This window comes from Macaca thibetana, chromosome 15, assembly GCF_024542745.1.
Source record: "Macaca thibetana thibetana isolate TM-01 chromosome 15, ASM2454274v1, whole genome shotgun sequence".
In the NCBI taxonomy this organism is placed as follows: domain Eukaryota; kingdom Metazoa; phylum Chordata; class Mammalia; order Primates; family Cercopithecidae; genus Macaca; species Macaca thibetana.
The window spans coordinates 15,666,079-15,684,215 of NC_065592.1; the positions used below are offsets into that span (position 1 = coordinate 15,666,079).

An 18,137-nucleotide genomic window follows, 5' to 3' on the forward strand; every position below is an offset into this window, starting at 1 on the left:
AAAGTGGTCAGACAAGGGGTTTTAAAAAAGAAATGGTTGTAAGCACTATAAATCCAATTAAAAATCATTTCCTAAATTGTTAGAAACTATCTGAAGATATTACAATGAAAACAGTTCTAACAAGTTCTGATTTAAAAGAATGGTTTGCAAATCTGACAACGTTAGAACCAGAATGCCTACTTAATCCAATCAAAAGTAGCCAACAGGTCTCCTCTGACATTCTTAGTAGTAACAACAAAGTTCTGGTTAATCGAATTTTTAGTTAATTTATATGTCGGCCCATCAGGCTAGAATCACTAAAACACTAGCAGAGAATTTCATCTGGCTCATAAGTGACCATAATAAATACCGTAATCATTTCAACCTAGTGAGAGCACTGGTGAAGTTTCATTTGCAGAGAGTTTTCTCTTGAGGACTTACAGCTTCTTGTATTTCACACCGGAAGACGTGTATTCTGAAGAGCTCTGCATTGTAATGACTTTCAGTGAAAGCAAAACAGTCACTCTCAGGAGTTCCATCATGCCCTCTGACACAGAAGAGGATTTTGTAGATAGGGTAGTTTGCTATTTCAGTGTTTGTCTGAGGATCTAAGAGTCTGTTCAGAGAAAAAGATATAGAGGTATTAGACGAATTATGAACAATCTGTACTACGTTTATATTAAGATGTGAGACTCATCCTTTCTAGTAAGAAGATCATATATTTGGTATGCTAATATTAACCTTAAATTTTAATAAGTAAGTCCTATGTGAATTCTGGAAGCTACTGATTACATAATTCCATAGTAGTAAAAACTATATGGTATCATGTTTTAGGGAGGCAAACAGAAAGGTATAAAAAATATGAATAAGCACATTTCTTATATAGTCTGCAACAAACTAAAGACAAGATTAACACGTAAATTAGCCTACCAAAATACACTGAAGCTGCGCCTCTGTTTTTTTTTTTTTTTTTTTGAGATGGAGTTTCGCTCTTGTTGCCCAGGCTGGAGTGCAATGGCGCGATCTTGGCTCACCGCAACCTCCACCTCCTGGGTTCAAGCGATTCTCCTGCCTCAGCCTCCCAAGGACCTGAAATTACAGGGATGTGCCACCATGCCTGGCTATTTTTTGTATTTTTAGTAGAGACGGGGCATGTTAGCCAGATGGTCTCAATCTTCTGACCTCAGGTGATCTGCCCGCCTAGGCCTCCCAAAGTGCTGGTATTATAGGCGTGGGCCACCACATCTGGCGAAGCTGAGTTTCTAATTATCTCCTTTAAAAACGACCTAATCTGCTATGAAAAAATAAAAAAACAAAAAACTGATGCTTTTTCTCAGACTGAAACATGTTTTTTTTTTATTCATGAAAAATAAAGACAGAGATTATACAAAATGCTAACTCAAAGAAAAAATCATGAATAAAAGCAAAAGAATGCCATTCAGTAAAAAATCAAAGGGATAGCATTCATTCAAAAATCTACTTATTCAACGAATATTTATGTGATACCTAAAACATTCCAGACTCTATTCAGGGCACTAAGGCACAACTATGAAAGGTCTAAAAAGAAACTACGCAATTTCAACGCTACGTGGGTAGAGCCATTAATGGGGAAAGCCTAGAAGGCCTTGCTCATCACGGAAATACCTAGGAAGAAGATCTAATGCAAGTTTGAAAGCACTTTCATGAAAACTCTGAAAATGTGGGGTAAGACCAACTAGCTTTCTAACTTTTTTTATAAAATTAAAAATATATTAAAGTATAACTTCAGTTAGAGGAATGAGTATTGACTAAGAAACATTTAGAAATGAATGCTAAACAAATTTTATTAATAGTTTATCATTAATACATAGAATTTGTGAGTCTTTGTGAAATAGTTCTTTAAATACTTCAGGGGAAAAATTACATATACAGATTATTTTACTACAATCAACAGACAGCTATTACTCTGTCACCATGAAAGTCCAAAATACTTCTGAGGATACTGAGAAATGGACACTCTATATACTGCTGATAAAAGTATAAACTGGATCAATATTTCTAGATGGCTAGTTGGCAATGTTATCAGAAGCAATAAAAACAGACAAACTCATTAAGTTTACTTCTAGGAATTTATCCTAAGGAAATCAACAGAAGTCTAAAAAGATTGAGCTCAAAGATACCTATTTCTAAAACACTGATATTCCCGTATAATTAAAATTAGCTATCATTAGTCATGCTTTTTTCTCTGAAAGATAAAAACCTTAAGATGTCTAATATAAGAGATGGGTTATTTATGTATAACCCATTAATGTGCCATCATAAATTAAAATTTTTAATCATATTTACTGGCATGAAAAAGGGTTTATGATAAAAAACTAAGTACAAGATGGTATGGACAGTTCCACTGTTGTTCAAAAAAAGTTGATTCTAACAGTTGTATAATTACGTACGTATATATATGCAGGTATATTCACACATACATAGACATATACACATACCAATATGCAAAGATCTTAATAAGCCAAGATGTTAACTGTATTTATTAGTGGTAGAGTAGAATTAAGGCTATTTTATGTGGTAATTTAAATAAGCATGAATCTTTGGTAACAGCAGAAAAAAATTTATTTTAGCTGCACTCGTCTGACTTATTGAGCAACTGTATATTTAGCTGGTTGATACAGACATCTGGTTAGCTATCTGCAATGGTTATTTGTTCTATTAGTATAAACAGCCATTTCTAGAGGCTTCTCTGTGCCTCAGTTTTTTCATCTTTTTTTCCTTTTGTTTTGTTGAGAGAGGGTCTCACTTTGTCACTCAGTCTGGAGTGAAGTGGCATGATCACAGCTCACTGCAGCCTTCAAATCCCAGGCTCAGGTGATCCTCCCATTTCAGGCTCCTGAGTAGCTGGAACTACAGGTGCATGCGACCACGCCTGGCTAATTTTTTTATGTTTTGTAGAGACAGGGTTTCACCATGTTGCCCAGGCTGGTCTCAAACCCCTGAACTTAAGTGATCAACCCGTCTCAGCCTCTCAAAGTGCTGGGATTACAGGCATGAACCACTGCACCTGGCCAGTTTTCTCATCATAAAAATTAAGGGGTGTACTGGTATAGTTAATATTTAACAATAAATTTTTGTAACTTTCAAACTCAGCATGAAACTCCATTTTGAACTAATGTGTCAAGCTTGTATTTTCATCAAAGGAACATGGAAAATATAATCTTTTAGGCTGACTCATGTCAATGTATTTCATTTATTCCCAAAACATTGAAAGTCTAATGTACTACACATGACTAGGAAGAGGATGAAAAACTATTACAAATAAGAGACCATTTTTCACAAAGGTTACAGTCCTTGGAAGACATAACATGAGTGTCAGGTAAATGAAACATTACACAAGTAAAGTAAGTATTAATATGTATTTTATTCACTATTGCTTCTTTCTAAAGCAACAGGTCAGAGATCTGATGTAAATACTAAAATATTTCAATAAACCAGTCTCACCTCACAATTCCTTCAGATACATTTGGCACTGAAAGGGTAACATTTAGTGAAATCTGACACTGGCTTCTTAAGATGGACATCATCCTTAAGGCTTCCACTTCACTCCTGGGAGCATTTACTGAGGCACAGCCTAAGTAAGTCAGTTTACTGAAAACTACGCTGTCCTCATCGGCCACTGGTGTGAAAGGACTTGAAGCTTCAGAATCTGAAAGAAACAAAGAATAAGGAAGTGATTATTTTCACTTTGATATTTTGTTGATATGATTAGCAAGTAAAAATCTGCAAGTAACATTTAGGGTCTAAAATTAAGTATTAATGAGATAATATGCCATATCCTAAAAGAAATGCCCATGAAAGCCAGAAATCTCACACTAGAACTCTGTCAGAAACACCAAGATTTTTAGGTACAGGTTGAGTATCCTAAATTCAAAACTCTGAAATATGAAATGTTTCAAATTTCAAAACCTTTTGAGCACTTACATGACACTTAAAATAAATACTATTTGGGGAATTTCAGATTTCTAATTATTGGATTTGGGGTGCTCAGCAGGCAATTATATGCATATTTCAAAATCCAAAAACATCTGAAATCTGAAACACTTCTGGTCCCAAGCATTTCAGACAAAGGATACTCAAAATATAGTGCTATTAAAGTCAGTCTCAATCAGATTCAGATTTGATTCACTTTTCTGCCTCTTCTAATTTGTTCTGACTTTGTAATTTACATTTAGGTCAAATATACATTTAGTATTTTTTCACTCTGAAAACTCCTATCTCTGATTGTCTTTTTTTTTCTTTCTTTTTTTTTTTTTTTTTTTGAGACAGAGTCTCACTCTGTCGCCAGGCTGAAGTGCAGTGGGACAATCTCGGCTCATTGCAACCTCTGCCTCCTGGTTTCAAACAATGCCCCTGCCTCAGCCTCCCAAGTAGCTGTGACTACAGGTGCGCACCACCACACCTGGCTAATTTTTTGTATTTTAATAGAGACAGGGTTTCACCATGTTGGCCAGGATGGTCCTGATCTCCTGACCTTGTGATCTGCCTGCCTCAGCCTCCCAACGTGCTGGGATTACAGGCATGAGCCACCACGCCTGGCCTAATTGTCATCTTTCTGACCTGCACTGTTACAGTTATTTCTCTTATTCATCATCTTAGCCACTTCATTATATTCTCTCAATCTCTTTGGCGTTCCTTTCCCAATAACATCTATAGTTTTAACACCTTGCTTTTCCAAATGAGCCTTTAAGTTGTCCTTCTCCTCCCATACTATGTCTTTCTGCCCCATGCTCTAGTATTCCTTTTTCAACTTGGCAACTGCTCCTATAGAGCTATACAGGTCTGGAGCAAACATCTGTTCACCCAGAATTATCCCTCCATTTCTCAAATATTGTACTCATATTCCTTCTTTCTTTGAAAAATCTTTAAGCATTCTGGGGGGGGGGGAAAAGATTCCCTCTGTTTCCTTTAGTTATATTTTCTCTTTCCTTGGTACAACTGAAATACATTTAAAAGGAAATCAGAATGGTATATATATTTTTACTCCTCTCACATCCCTTTAGATTTAGAATTTAGAGATTCTAGAGAATGTAGACAATGGTTTTTGCCTGTTCTAAATAAAACCTAGTACAGGGTGGACACTCACATATTAAAAACAATAACCTTCAGTTACGCAAGCAATGCAGCAATCCTAACCTCCTTGTCCAGGTTTCACTGGCAGGCTCATCTCTGGTTTTTGGAGCCCTACTAATGGAACAGGGTTAATGGTGGATGAAGCGGAGAGCTGATTAGAAAGAGGCCCATCTCCTTCACCATCCAGTTGTGACCTTTTCACAGGCTCCTTTTCCCCTGGCTGGTCGTCCATTGGAGGATCCATCAGTACATCTGCTAGCTCTTTTTGCAGCTGCTGTTCACTTCCATTCCCTACAATCTAAGGGTCACAAATACATGCAATCAGCAAAGTGAGAAAGATTAGCCAGTACTGATTAAAATGGGTCCACACTCCAAAGAAAATCATTAGCATTTCTTTTGATACAAAGATATCTTCTGATTTTTTTTTAAAAATAGAATAAATCAAGATCTGCAACAAACAAGGGCGCAGCTGCTCTCTCAATTTATATAGTTTTTCATGAAAAAGTACATAGTGAACTTGAGACTAATACCCAGAAATATATGCAATAGCCTGCCAATGTTATTAAAGTATTTTACTGTGTCCTAAACTAACAATAATTAAAAGATTTATAATTTTGTCTGATAAGAAATAATGCTTTTAAGAAGAACATCTTAGTGTCTCCTCTAGCCCTTAAGAAAAAAGGGAAAATGTGCTTGCTTCCAAAAGATATCAACAGAAACATACATATTAGGCAATACATTTTCACAGGTATTTTACCACTTCTGTCATATGCAAGTCTCTTGTATTTCTGAGGAAGACTTACATGATATGAACAAGTTCTGAAAGTTCTGAAACACTTGAGTAAAGCTGACATGAACATACAAAATAGTCCTGAGAAATAAAAGCACTCTATTTTAATATCAAGTAATTTTATGGAGTCATGATGGGTTATTACTAGTTCCTCAACAAGGAAGCAAGTAAGTGCAAAATCAAGTGGAGACTGGTCAATGCCAAGGAAAACCACAAGTGACACAACACAGTGTTGTCACTAAATGCTTAAGAAATACTAAAAAAATTAACAAAAAAAAATTGAGTTAGAAAAATGAAGTCATGGGAAAAGAGAGGGAGCCCTGATTTAGGAGGCTTTCTGAAGACTAAAATCTAACAAAAAGTTAAATTCGTCAGGGCTAAGAGAATGAGGCCTACTCTAGCAAAATTAACACAGAGGCTAGGAAGCAAAATTCCAATAACAGAGGTAGGTATCTCTGGGCTACCAAGAAATCCAATTCAAGTATTTTTATTGATTCGGGCTTTCATAATTCCATAAACTTCAAGTCTCTTGTGCTGCAAATTATAATTGAGAAAAAGACAAGTCTTTTTTGCTGACATTCTCCCAAGGAAATTCCAACACTTCAAGTACTTTTGCCTTAGAAATAAAGACCTCTTTCTTGGCTTCAATGACAATTTCTGTTTCTGCGAATTTCATTTCATGTTTGGAGTTATTGCTAATGGAAGTACAAGTGGGCTGAGTAATTTTAACCCTTTGTTAAATCAGATTCTACACATACACAAGTGCAACTGAATTTCTTTTCTCAGAAGTTCTGCTTTAAAAAGTTGGGGTTTTGCTGGGAGCGGTGGCTCATGCCTGTAATCCCAGCACTTTGGGAGGCTGAGGTGGGTGGATCACAAGGTCAAGAGATTGAGACCATCCTGGCCAACATGGTGAAACCCCGTCTCTACTAAAATTACAAAAATTAGCTGGGTGTGGTGGCACGCGCCTGTAGTCTCAGCTACTCAGGGAGCCGAGGCAGGAGAATCGCTTGGACCGGGAGGCAGAGGTTGCAGTGAGCAGAGATTGCGCCACTGTACTCTAGCCCGGCGACAGAGTGAGACTCGATCTCAAAAAAAACAAAAACAAAGTGCAAAGAAGCACGAAAAAATAAATAAATAAATAAAAGGCAAAAAGTTGGGGTTTTTTTCTGTTTTTTTCTTTGATGGGCACAGTGGCTCACACCTATAATCCCGGCACTTTGAGAGGCCGAGGTGGGCAGACTGCTTGACCTCAGGAGTTCGAGACCAGCCTGGGCAACATGGTGAAACCCCATCTCTACCAAAAATACAAAAATTAGCCATGCGTGGTAGCATGTGCTTGTGGTCCCAGCTATTGGGAGGCTGAGGTGGGAGGATCGCTGGAGCCCGTGGAGTTGAGGCTGCAGTGACCTCAGATCACGCCACCGCATTCCAGTCTGGGTGACAAAGCAAAACTCTGTCGCAAAAACTTTTTTTTAAAAGAGACACCATATCACTATGTTGCCCAGGGTGGACTTGAACTCCTGGGCTCAAGTGATCCTCCCACATCAGCCTCCCAAGTAACTGTGACTACAGGCAGTGCCACCATGACCAGCTTAAAAAGTTCTTAAAGCACCTAAAAATCAAACTAAAGCTTAGATCCAATTAGCCTCTTTTCAAAACTGGAGAAGAAATACTGTATCACCTCCAGTAAGCAAAAGACAGCCCAAGTGAACCTAAACTAACTTTTCTAAGGGTAGGGAGAAATATAGGAGTAGAGTTATATAGCTTCCCAAAAGCAGATGAGAGAAGATATTAGATTCCCTGTTGAAGCAATTAGTAACTACAATTGGGAATGCAACTGTAATTGAAGAAAGACATAATACGTGCTATGAAGTACTGTTTTGCTCTTTGGCTTATGAATAAACCCAAGTTTTCTGTTGGGATAGGCTGCCTACGTTGTAACATATTTACCAATCACAGAAATGTAGCTAACCCTAAAATAAAACATGTTTATATATTTGCCTTGTGTTTATACATGTTTATCTTGCATTCTTCCCTACTTTATAAATATTATAAACATAAGAACTGTCTTCAATGTCCTTAACTCTTCCTTAAAAACTAGGAAAAAGTAATGTACACACACAAAATAGTTTTAAGAGTGGTTTAAAGATAGTAACCTAACAAATGCCTTGAATAATCTTATCAAATACTCAACAATTATCATGTTAGATGGTTTGTGAACCTTCAATGCAATTCCAAATTACTACCTGTGACAGTATAGTACACATACTTTTTTTTTTTTTTTTTTTTTTTTTTTTGAGGCACAGTCTCGCTCTGTGTGTTGCCCAGGCTGGAGTGCAGTGACACATACTCAGCTTAGTGCAACCTCTGCCTCCCAGGTTCAGCCGATTCTTCTGCCTCAACATCCCAAATAGCTGGGATTACAGGCGCGTGCCAACACACCCAGCTAGTTTTTGTATTTTTAGTAGAGACGGGGTTTCGTCATGTTGGCCAGGCTGGTCTTGAACTCCTGACCTCAAGTGATCCACCCACCTTGGCCTCCCAAAGTGCTGGGATTACAGTCGTGAGCCACTATGCCCGGCCAATATACTTTAATCAATTCAGTTATTTTTTATTTTTAAGACAGTCAACTAATTTTGTCTAAACCAAGCTGGGAAACATTCAGCAGTGCCTTTCAAGGTTCTGAAACTTTGACATGCATCAGAATCACCAGGAGAGCTTGTTGAAACAGACTGTTGGGCCCTACCTGAGTTTCCAATTAAGTAAGTCTGGGGTGGTACTCAATAATTTGAATTTCTAAAAAATTTCCAGATCACAGTGATGCTGCTAGTCTAGGAACTGCACTCTGAGAAACAATCTTAGATTAATGATTTTTGACCATCACTATCCAAAAAAATTATCAGTATTACTAGGGAATATGAAATGAACAAAAGCATGTAATATATAGTATGGTATCTGTCACACAGTCAACATTAATACATATTAATCTTTTTTCAGAAGTTCTGCTTTAAAAAGTTGGTTTTTTGCTGGGTGCAGTGACTCAAACCTATAATCCCAGCACTTGGAGAGGCCGAGGCAGGCAGATTACTTGAGGCCAGGAGTTCTAGACCAGTCTGGCCAACATGGCACAACCCTGTCTCTACTAAAAAATACAAAAGTCAGCCAGGCATTGTGGCATGCGCACCTGTAGTCCCAACTACTCAGGAGGCTTAGAGTTAAAGAGGAGAATCGTTGAACCTGGGGGAGCGGAGGTTGCAGTGAGCCAAGATCGCACCACTGCACCCCAGTCTGGGCGACAGAGTGAGACTCTATCTCAAACAAAAAAACAAACAAAAAACCTCCACAGATGATTCTGATACACAGAATCACTGAGAAACACTGCCTCAAATCAAAATCACAAAGTACGATGCCAACATAGTTATTTACCAGACGGTCCACATATGCATCAAAATACATATGGTACTTTTTGAAAATGCAAATCCCTTGACTTCATCCAAGAAAAACCTCTGTGCATGGGCCCCAAGAATCTATATTCTGCACCCCATGAGACGTTCACATGTAACAAAGTTTGAGAACCACTGGGCTAGGAACTTACACAGTTCATTTATTTTCTAATATGAATGATTCATTATGATAAAAGAACTAACTGTGAATGACTGTTACTTTTGGCACATGCTTATCTCCACTAGAGAGGCTAGGAAAGTTGCCTATTTAGTTTCCAGCCTCCCTTACGGCTACATTTATTTTCTAATATGAATGGTTCATTATGATAAAAGGACTAACTGCGAATGACTGTTACTTTTGGCACATGCCCATCTCCACTAGAGAGGCTAGAAAAGTTGCCTATTTAGTTTCCAGCCTCCTTTACGGCTATGGCTTACCATATAACACAATTTTAGCCTTTCAGATGTAAACAGAAATTGGCTGGGAAGCTTCTGGAAGACTGTTGATTTTCTCAATAAAATAAATGAGCATGACTGGTGTTACCCCCTTTCTCTCTTCTTCTTGCCTTGGAACATGCATATAGAACCGTGGGGGATGTACTATGAATGAGGTGACACAGAACAAAATGTCAGTAAACCAAGTCAAGCACAGTGGCCTGTGCCTGCAGTCCCAACTACTCAGGAGGCTGTGGGGAAGGATCACTTGAGGCCAGTCTGGGCAACATAAGGAGACCCCCTATCTTAAAAAAGAGTCAGTGAGCCAAAAATCAATGAGCGGATAAAAGAAATTGGGTCCTTAATGGTATAGATCAGAAGTTAAGAAACATTTTCTTTAAAGGGCCAGATAATAAATATTTTAGGCTTTGCAGGCTTTATATGTAGTCTCTCTTGCAGCTACTCAACTCTGACTTTGTAGCATGAAAGCAGCCATAAACAATGTGTAAACAAACTAATGTGGCTATGTTCCAATTACACTTTATTTACAAAAACAGGTGGCAGGCCAGATTGGGCCAGCAGGCTATAGTCTGTTGAACCCTGGTATGGATGAACAAGTTAAACCAACTAGCAACTGCCTATGTCCAGACTTCTTATAGCAGAAAAATAAACCCACTCTTAGTAGGGCTCTCTTCCTTGCTGCCAATAGCATTCCTAACAGATACCACAATCATCTCTAAAATAAATGTAGTTTCAGGTAAAGTAATGAAGACACTGTGGTATTAGTGAAAAGGCAAATATATAGATCAATGGCACAGAACAGAGTCCAGAAATAGATGTGCATATATGGCCAACTGATTTTCAACAAATTGTCAAGGTTATTAAATGGAGAAAGTGACAAAACAAATGAAGCTGGAACAATTAATCTGACATCTATATGCAAGTACATGAATCTCAAGAGTTCACATCATATACAAAAAATTAACTCAAAAAGGATTACAAACCTAAGTGTGCCATAAAACTATAAAGCACACAGAATAAAACACAGGAGAAATCTTTGTGACATAGAGATTTCTTAGGACACAAAACGTACGAATCATAAAAGAAAAACTTGAGAACATAAACTTCATTAAAATTAGAAAGTTCTGCTCAAAAGAAACTCTTAAGAGAATGAAAAGATAAGCCAGAGAAAATATTTGCAGGTCATATATCTGATGAAGGACTTCTATCTAGAATACACAGAGAACTCTTAAGAAGAAAACAAACTACCCAATTAAAAAGTGCATTGTAATTCCAGCACTTTGGGAGGCTGAGACGGGCGGATCACGAGGTCAGGAGATCGAGACCATCCTGGCTAACACGGTGAAACCCCATCGCTACTAAAAAACACAAAAAACTAGCCGGGTGAGGTGGCAGGCGCCTGTAGTCCCAGCTACTCGGGAGGCTGAGGCAGGAGAATATTGCGTAAACCTGGGAGGCGGAGCTTGCAGTGAGCTGAGATCCGGCCACTGCACTCCAGCCTGGGCGACAGAGCGAGACTCCGTCTCAAAAAAAAAAGCACATTTCACCAAAGATACACAGATGGCAAATTAGAACATAAAAATAAACTCAACATCACTAGCCATCAGGGAAATAAAAATTATAATAGGATGCCTCTAAACCCCTAAAAGAATGACTATAGTCTGGGCGCGGTGGTTCATGCCTATGATCCCAGCACTTTAGGAGGCTGAGGCAGGTGGACTGTCTGTCTCTAGGAGTTTGAAACTAGCCTGGGCAACATGGTGAGACCCTGACTCTACAAAAATTTTAAAAATTAGCCAGAGGCATTGGCACACACATTGGTCCCAGCTACTCAGGAGGCTGAGGTGGGAGGATCACTTGAACGCAGGAGGTTGAGGCTGCAGTGAGACTACGCCACTGATATCTAGCCTGGGCAACAGAGTGAGACCCTGTTTAAAATAAAATAATGTAACATAAAATAAAATGAATGACTAAAATTCAAAACAATTCTGACAACAGAGGGGCTGGCAAGAACAAGGAGCAACTAGAAACTCTCGTACATTGCTGTTGGGAATGCAAAATGGTCTAGTCACATTATCCATTTTTTTATAAGGTTTTATAAGGTTAAACATTACACTTACCATATGACTCACTCTTAGGTATTATTTACTCAAGAAAAATAAAAACATATGTCTACACAAAAATGTTTGCAAATTATTTTTTGAGAGACAGGGTTTTTCTCTACTGACCAAGCTGCAGGAGAGTGGCACAATCATAACTCACTGCAGCCTCAAACTTCTGGGCTCAAGCTATCTTCCCATCTCAGCCTCCCAAGTTGCTGAGATTACAGGAACACGCCACCAATGCCTGGCTGCAAATGATAATGCATTATTCATAAAGCCAAAAACTGAATACAACCCAAATGTTTATTCACTGGTGAGTGGATTAATAAAAAGATTCTTATAGATCTATAAAATGGAATACTACTAAGCAATAAAAATAAACTACTAATACACACAATAACATGGACAAATCTCAAAAGCATTATTCTATGTAAAAGAAGCCAGACACAAAAGGACTACATACTGTATGACTCCACTTACCTGGCATTCTGGAAAAGGCAAAACTATAGGGACAGAAATCAGATCACTGGTTACCAGGGAAGGGGAATAAAGGTATGACTATATAGAAGCACAGAGGGACTTTTGGGAGTAATAAAAGTATTCTCCATCTTGACTATGCTGGTCGTTACATGAGACTTTACATTTGTTAAAACTCAGGACTGTACAACTAAGAGGGTTGCATTTTATTGGTATAAATTGTATCTAAAAAATCTGACCTAAAACAAAACAGAAAAAGTATGATTTCCACAAAAGATGCAATTTGAGAAGACAACTGTTCCTTTTTTCTACCTACCCTCCTAAAGGTGCTCATCCAGGATTCTGTCTTTGGCATTAACTTCATGTTATTAGACTCTTCTGTGCCACTGTACGGTATCTACTCCCAACATCATACAAACAATCCCAAATCTATACCTAAAATCCCTTCCTCAACTGTCTACTGGATAGATACCTTCAGTCGGATATATCAAACTTATTCTGTCCAAAACTTAAGCCACTGATCCTCTTCCTGCACTTTTTTTTTGGGGGGGGGGGGACAGAATCTCATTCTGTCACCCAGGTTGGAGTGCAGTGGTGCAATCTCTGCTCACTACAACCTCTGCCTCCCGGGTTCAAGCAATTCTCATGTCTAAGCCTCCTGAGTAGCTGAGATTACAGGCATGTGCCATCACAACCAGCCAATTTTTGTATTTTTGGTAGAGATGGGGTTTCACCATGTTGGCCAGGCTGGTCTCAAACTCCTGGCCTCAAGTATCTGCCCACCTTGGCCTCCCTGTTGGGATTATAAGCATGAGCCACCACACCCAGCCCTCCTGCATCCTTTTTTAATCAATGAGTTGTATTACCATTCACTCCATGGCCAAATTAAGAATTACAATCATCCTTGATTTCTCTCATTCCCATGTAACTCACAAATCCTACTGACCCTTGTCTGTCCATTTTTCCCTTCTTCTATCTTCTCTGCATAGCTAATACCTTAGTACAACCTCTCCTAAGCCTACCACAAAGTTAGTAGTTTGCCTGCCTTCCTTCTCTCTCTCCTCTTTCATATATGGCCACCATTCAACTCATAATTGCCAATCTTAGTTGTGATCAAGCACTGCCTTGTTTTTAAATCCTTCCATGGTTCCTCAATGCCCACAAGATAAAGCCAAATTCGTAAGTATATCCTATGAGTCTTTTCACAACTCTGCTCAATCTACCTTTCCAGTCACTTAGTCACAGCAAACTACTCAACTTTCTCAGGACACATCATAAACTTTCAAGCACCCACACTTTGCATGGTTTCCTTTCCTGGAAAGCCATCCTCTCCTCCTTTGTATTCTTTAAGACCAACCTTAAATTCTGTTACCTCCTCTGGGAGATCTTAACCCTTCTAGACAGGATTTAATCACTCCCTTCTCAGGACTACCATAATATTAGCATACATGTTTATTCTAGCATTGCTACTTGTTTTAGAAAATATTTGTTTAGAAAGTCCCTTGAACCAGACTGGGCAGAGACTGTTTGTTAAATTATCTTTACATCCCCAAAGCTTCAGATAGTGACTGGGACAGAATACACCTGAAATACACATTTACTGAACTGAATGTTAGAAATGCAAAGAATGGAAGCCAAAGCAGTATGATTTTATCCTACTTGAATACTGAATATTCCACAAATTTTGGTTTAATTATAGAAAGGAAATTTGAATGACTTTAGCTTTATCTACTAAAATACAAAAACAAAAACAAATACCATCTTTTTTCATTATTCTGAGCAAGTATCATTAAGGTGTAACATTTGCAATAAGAATACCAGGCAAGACCAAAGAGCCCAGTGCAAAACACAAACAATATATTTTGAAGTCCAACAAAGACTTCTAATGTAATTTAGCACAAATACGAAGACAAAAAAAGCAAAACAAATATTTAGGAATAGTACAACTAAGAATTACATTTAGATTTGTGTTTATTTCCATGTACTCTACATTAAAAGGAAGGAACAGTTCTTTAGGGAAGTCCTGAATTGTGAAGGAAAACAATAAACATAAAGAGGCCAATTGAGCATTTAGCAGCTACTGTAAACATAAGACATAAACGTGTGCAGGGATGAAGACTGCATGATGAATCGTTTCTTCGTAATTCTGTTTACATAGCAAGGTGGTACTAAAAAAAAAAACTGGGCTCAGAGTTGTTTTGTGGCACAACTCCAAGAGGCCCCCCATTCACAGCATGAATCATGTGAATGTCTCTCATGAGAACTGTACTGTGCAAAGCCTATGCAACTGAACTTAGGAGCCATACTTGGGCTCCCAAGTAAGACAGATCTGGCTTTGGGACATTGCTCTGACATTAACTCTGTAACTGAGGATTAATGTCTGGGAGCCCCAACTGTCTATCTCATCTGTAAAATGAGGATGTTAATATCTATCTCACTGGACTGTTATTAGGGTTTGATAACATTATTGGGCACTTATGTATATTTCAGGCACTGTATCGAGTGGTTTTTACAGAACTATGTCATTTAACTCTCACACCACAGTACCTGCCAAATAGTTAGCATCCAATAAGTGTTGGTATCCACGCTCAGCTCTTTCTAAAGAAACTCTGATTCCCCTATTAGAGTTGAGGTTTGAAAACAAACAATAAACTTAGAAAGCAAGTAGTTCTACTTTTCGTGACCCAAAGAACTCAAAGAACACATCTACTATTCATGTACAAAAGCAGCATATTGGAATAACATTTGTCCTTTCTAAATATATCAAATAAAGGCAATAACTTATATGGTAGAATTGGCTACAAGTCTGTTTCCTTGAGCGCAAAACTGCATTTATGAAACCAAAGGACAAAATGTTCCAAAGGCAAAATCCAGAGTCATTTCCTGGTCTCAATTTTCTACTTCTAATTTTATAGTCCTTATTTCCTTTCACTGCAACAATACCAACTTGGCCCCACTTGATTTGCCAGTTACACAAAGCTACTTCAGGCAGTTTGGGATCCTTTTCTGAGGGATATTTAGGCCCTCAAGAAAACATGCTTAGGAAGGGACAGTTTGTGCTTGAGAAGTCCCTAGATGATCAGAAAATTAAAGACAAATTCCTGATGATCTACAGTTTCCACTATTTTAATCCTACTGCAGCAAAAACACAAATGAAAATGGTTCAAACTGAGTAATATTGCTGAGCTTCAGTGTAAAAGATGAGCAATTAAGAAGCACGTATGTTACTTATAACACTAAATAACCTTAGCTGTGTCAGAATACATGACACAAAATAACCAAAAGTCCAATTTGGATATTTGAAGATTTAGTTACTAATCTCAAACCTGCTCACACACTCATTCTGTGATCCTTGTTAAATCAGTAAATTTATGATTTACTTTACAAACCGTGGCTGTTCTGATTATCAGTCTCTTTATCTTACTGTATGAAGAAAGAACCAAACAACATAAAGTTACCATTAGGAATTTCTAGTAATACTTTGAAAAAGAGGAAGGGAAAGAACAGCAGCTTGTGAATTTATCCTGAAAAGTCAACTGAAGACAGGCCCAAAATATTTACGACTGTTTCACTAAGTAGTGGGATTATGGATGGGTTTTATTTATTTTTATTTATTTTAATGTTTTATTTTTAAAATAGAAACAGGGTTCCATCATATTACATAGGCTGGTCTGGAACTCCTGGGCTCAGGCAATCCTCCTGCCTCCACCTCCCAAAGTGTGTGGGGATTACAGGCATGACCCACAGCATCTGGCCATGGCTGGGTTTTAGTTACTTCTCTTACTGTCTGGTTTTCTATATCAAGCAGACATTATTATAACTAAAAAAAAAAAAAAAAAAAAAAAAAAAAAAAAAAAGACAAGGCCATTTGTATCTTGGGAGGAAAAAAAAAGCAAATACAATCAATTCTACTACATGCAGTAGTCTTGACTCCATGTTCTTTCAAGCTTCTGCATGTTACCACATTACAGACTCACTTCTCTGTACAGGACATTCTTAATATTTTCTCAACTATCACCTACTACACATAATCTTTCTTTTCTTCTTTAGGCAACAATTACGTTCTCACACAGTTCGCTCATACCTAGATTCTAGTACATGATGAATTGTATCATGACGACATATTTACTGATGTGTCTCCACGACCACCACCACTCTAACCCTCTTAATTATACTGAGTTCATGTTCAGTAACTGAATAAAAGATCAAGCATTACAGAAGACAAGATTAGCAGGTTCTTTTTCTTTTTTTTTTGAGATGAAGTTTCACTCTTGTCGCCCAGACTGGAGTGCAGTGGCATGATCTCAGCTCACTGCAACCTCTGCCTCCCAGATTCAAGCAATTCTCCTGCCTCAGCCTCCCAAGTAGCTGGGATTACAGGTACGTGCCACCACACCCGGCTAATTTTTGTATTTTTAGTAGAGATTAAAATACACGTTTTGTATTTTTTTTTTTTTGCCATGTTGGCCAGGCTTGTCTGAAACTCCTGATCTCAGGTGATCTGCCCACCTCAGCCTCCCAAAGTGCTGGAATTACAGGCATGAACCACCATGCCCAGCAGATTATCAGGTTCTAAAAAAGCAGTATCAGAAGCCAAATCAGAAGATCAGTTTCGGCATTACTGAGATAGAGTGACTTTTGTTATCTGCTATCCTAATAAAGTTTGGCAATTTTCTTCCATCTAAATAATATCAATTATATTTTTCAAGAAGAAAGCTCTATGAGGATTAAAGACTTTTTTTTTTTTTTTTTTGAGACGGAGTCTCGCTCTGTCACCCAGGCTGGAGTGCAGTGGCCGGATCTCAGCTCACTGCAAGCTCCGCCTCCTGGGTTTACGCCATTCTCCGGCCTCAGCCTCCCGAGTAGCTGGGACTACAGGCGCCCGCCACCTCGCCCGGCTAGTTTTTTGTATTTCTTAATAGAGACGGGGTTTCACCGTGTTAGCCAGGATGGTCTCGATCTCCTGACCTCATGATCCGCCCGTCTCGGCCTCCCAAAGTGCTGGGATTACAGGCTTGAGCCACCGCGCCCGGCCGAGGATTAAAGACTTTAAAAAATTAACTGATCTTTCTGCGTAAGAAATACTACTTCATCAAAGCATCCCCAACCAGTATTTATAGAGTATCTCTGGGTAAGAGCTAAGATTCTCAACTGAGAGGAACATATCATCAGGCAGATGGAGAAAATACATGTTCTGCTTTTATGGAGAGTTCTCACATTTTGACATGAGCTGTCAAAACATTTTATTAGGAAAAATACCTGTTTATGGATGACTAGGTTAAAAAAAAAAAAAGGAAATATATCTCTATGTATTTAACAGATGGGGTCTCACTATATTGCCTAGGCTGGTCTCCAACTCCTGAGCTCAAGCAATCCTCCCACTTCGGCCTCCCCAAGTGCTGGGATTACAGGTGTGAGCCATCATGCCCGGCCATACCTCTATGTTTTCTATAACCACACCATCACGTAACACTTTTCTTTAAAAGGCTTACCTAAAGCATTACCAACTCCAAGAAGCCTTCCTTGACCCCTCCCTCAAGCTGAGTTAGGTTTCCATCCTCTGTTCTGTATCACCCTTTGGTTGTCTATACCACAGCATTCATCTAACTATACTGATGTTGAAAATTAAATATGGCCAGAGAATCTCTACAGCACCTCCAATCAAGAGATATAGCCTATTTACCCAAAACCTTGAATAAGAACTGGACTTGTGACTTGTTTTGAACAACAGAATCCACGTGGTATAATTTCTAAGCCTCAGCCCTAAGGGCCTTA

At 38.4% G+C, this 18,137-nt stretch overlaps 1 protein-coding gene across 4 annotated transcripts in view; it reads right to left on the bottom strand.

Annotated features, from left to right (window-relative positions):
* The window catches only part of RABGAP1 (RAB GTPase activating protein 1), a 177,063-nt gene that overhangs the window by 115,857 nt on the left and 43,069 nt on the right, over nucleotides 1–18,137 (bottom strand). For 3 of the 4 annotated variants that reach the window (XM_050760654.1, XM_050760652.1, XM_050760653.1), the window contains 3 exons: nucleotides 5,155–5,389; nucleotides 3,463–3,667; nucleotides 421–595 (listed from right to left, as the gene is read on the bottom strand). In XM_050760654.1, coding sequence (XP_050616611.1) covers nucleotides 421–595; nucleotides 3,463–3,667; nucleotides 5,155–5,389 — 615 coding nt within the window. Of the gene's footprint in view, nucleotides 1–420; nucleotides 596–3,462; nucleotides 3,668–5,104; nucleotides 5,390–18,137 lie in introns of those variants that run through there. The other variant, XM_050760655.1, reaches the window with a different exon arrangement.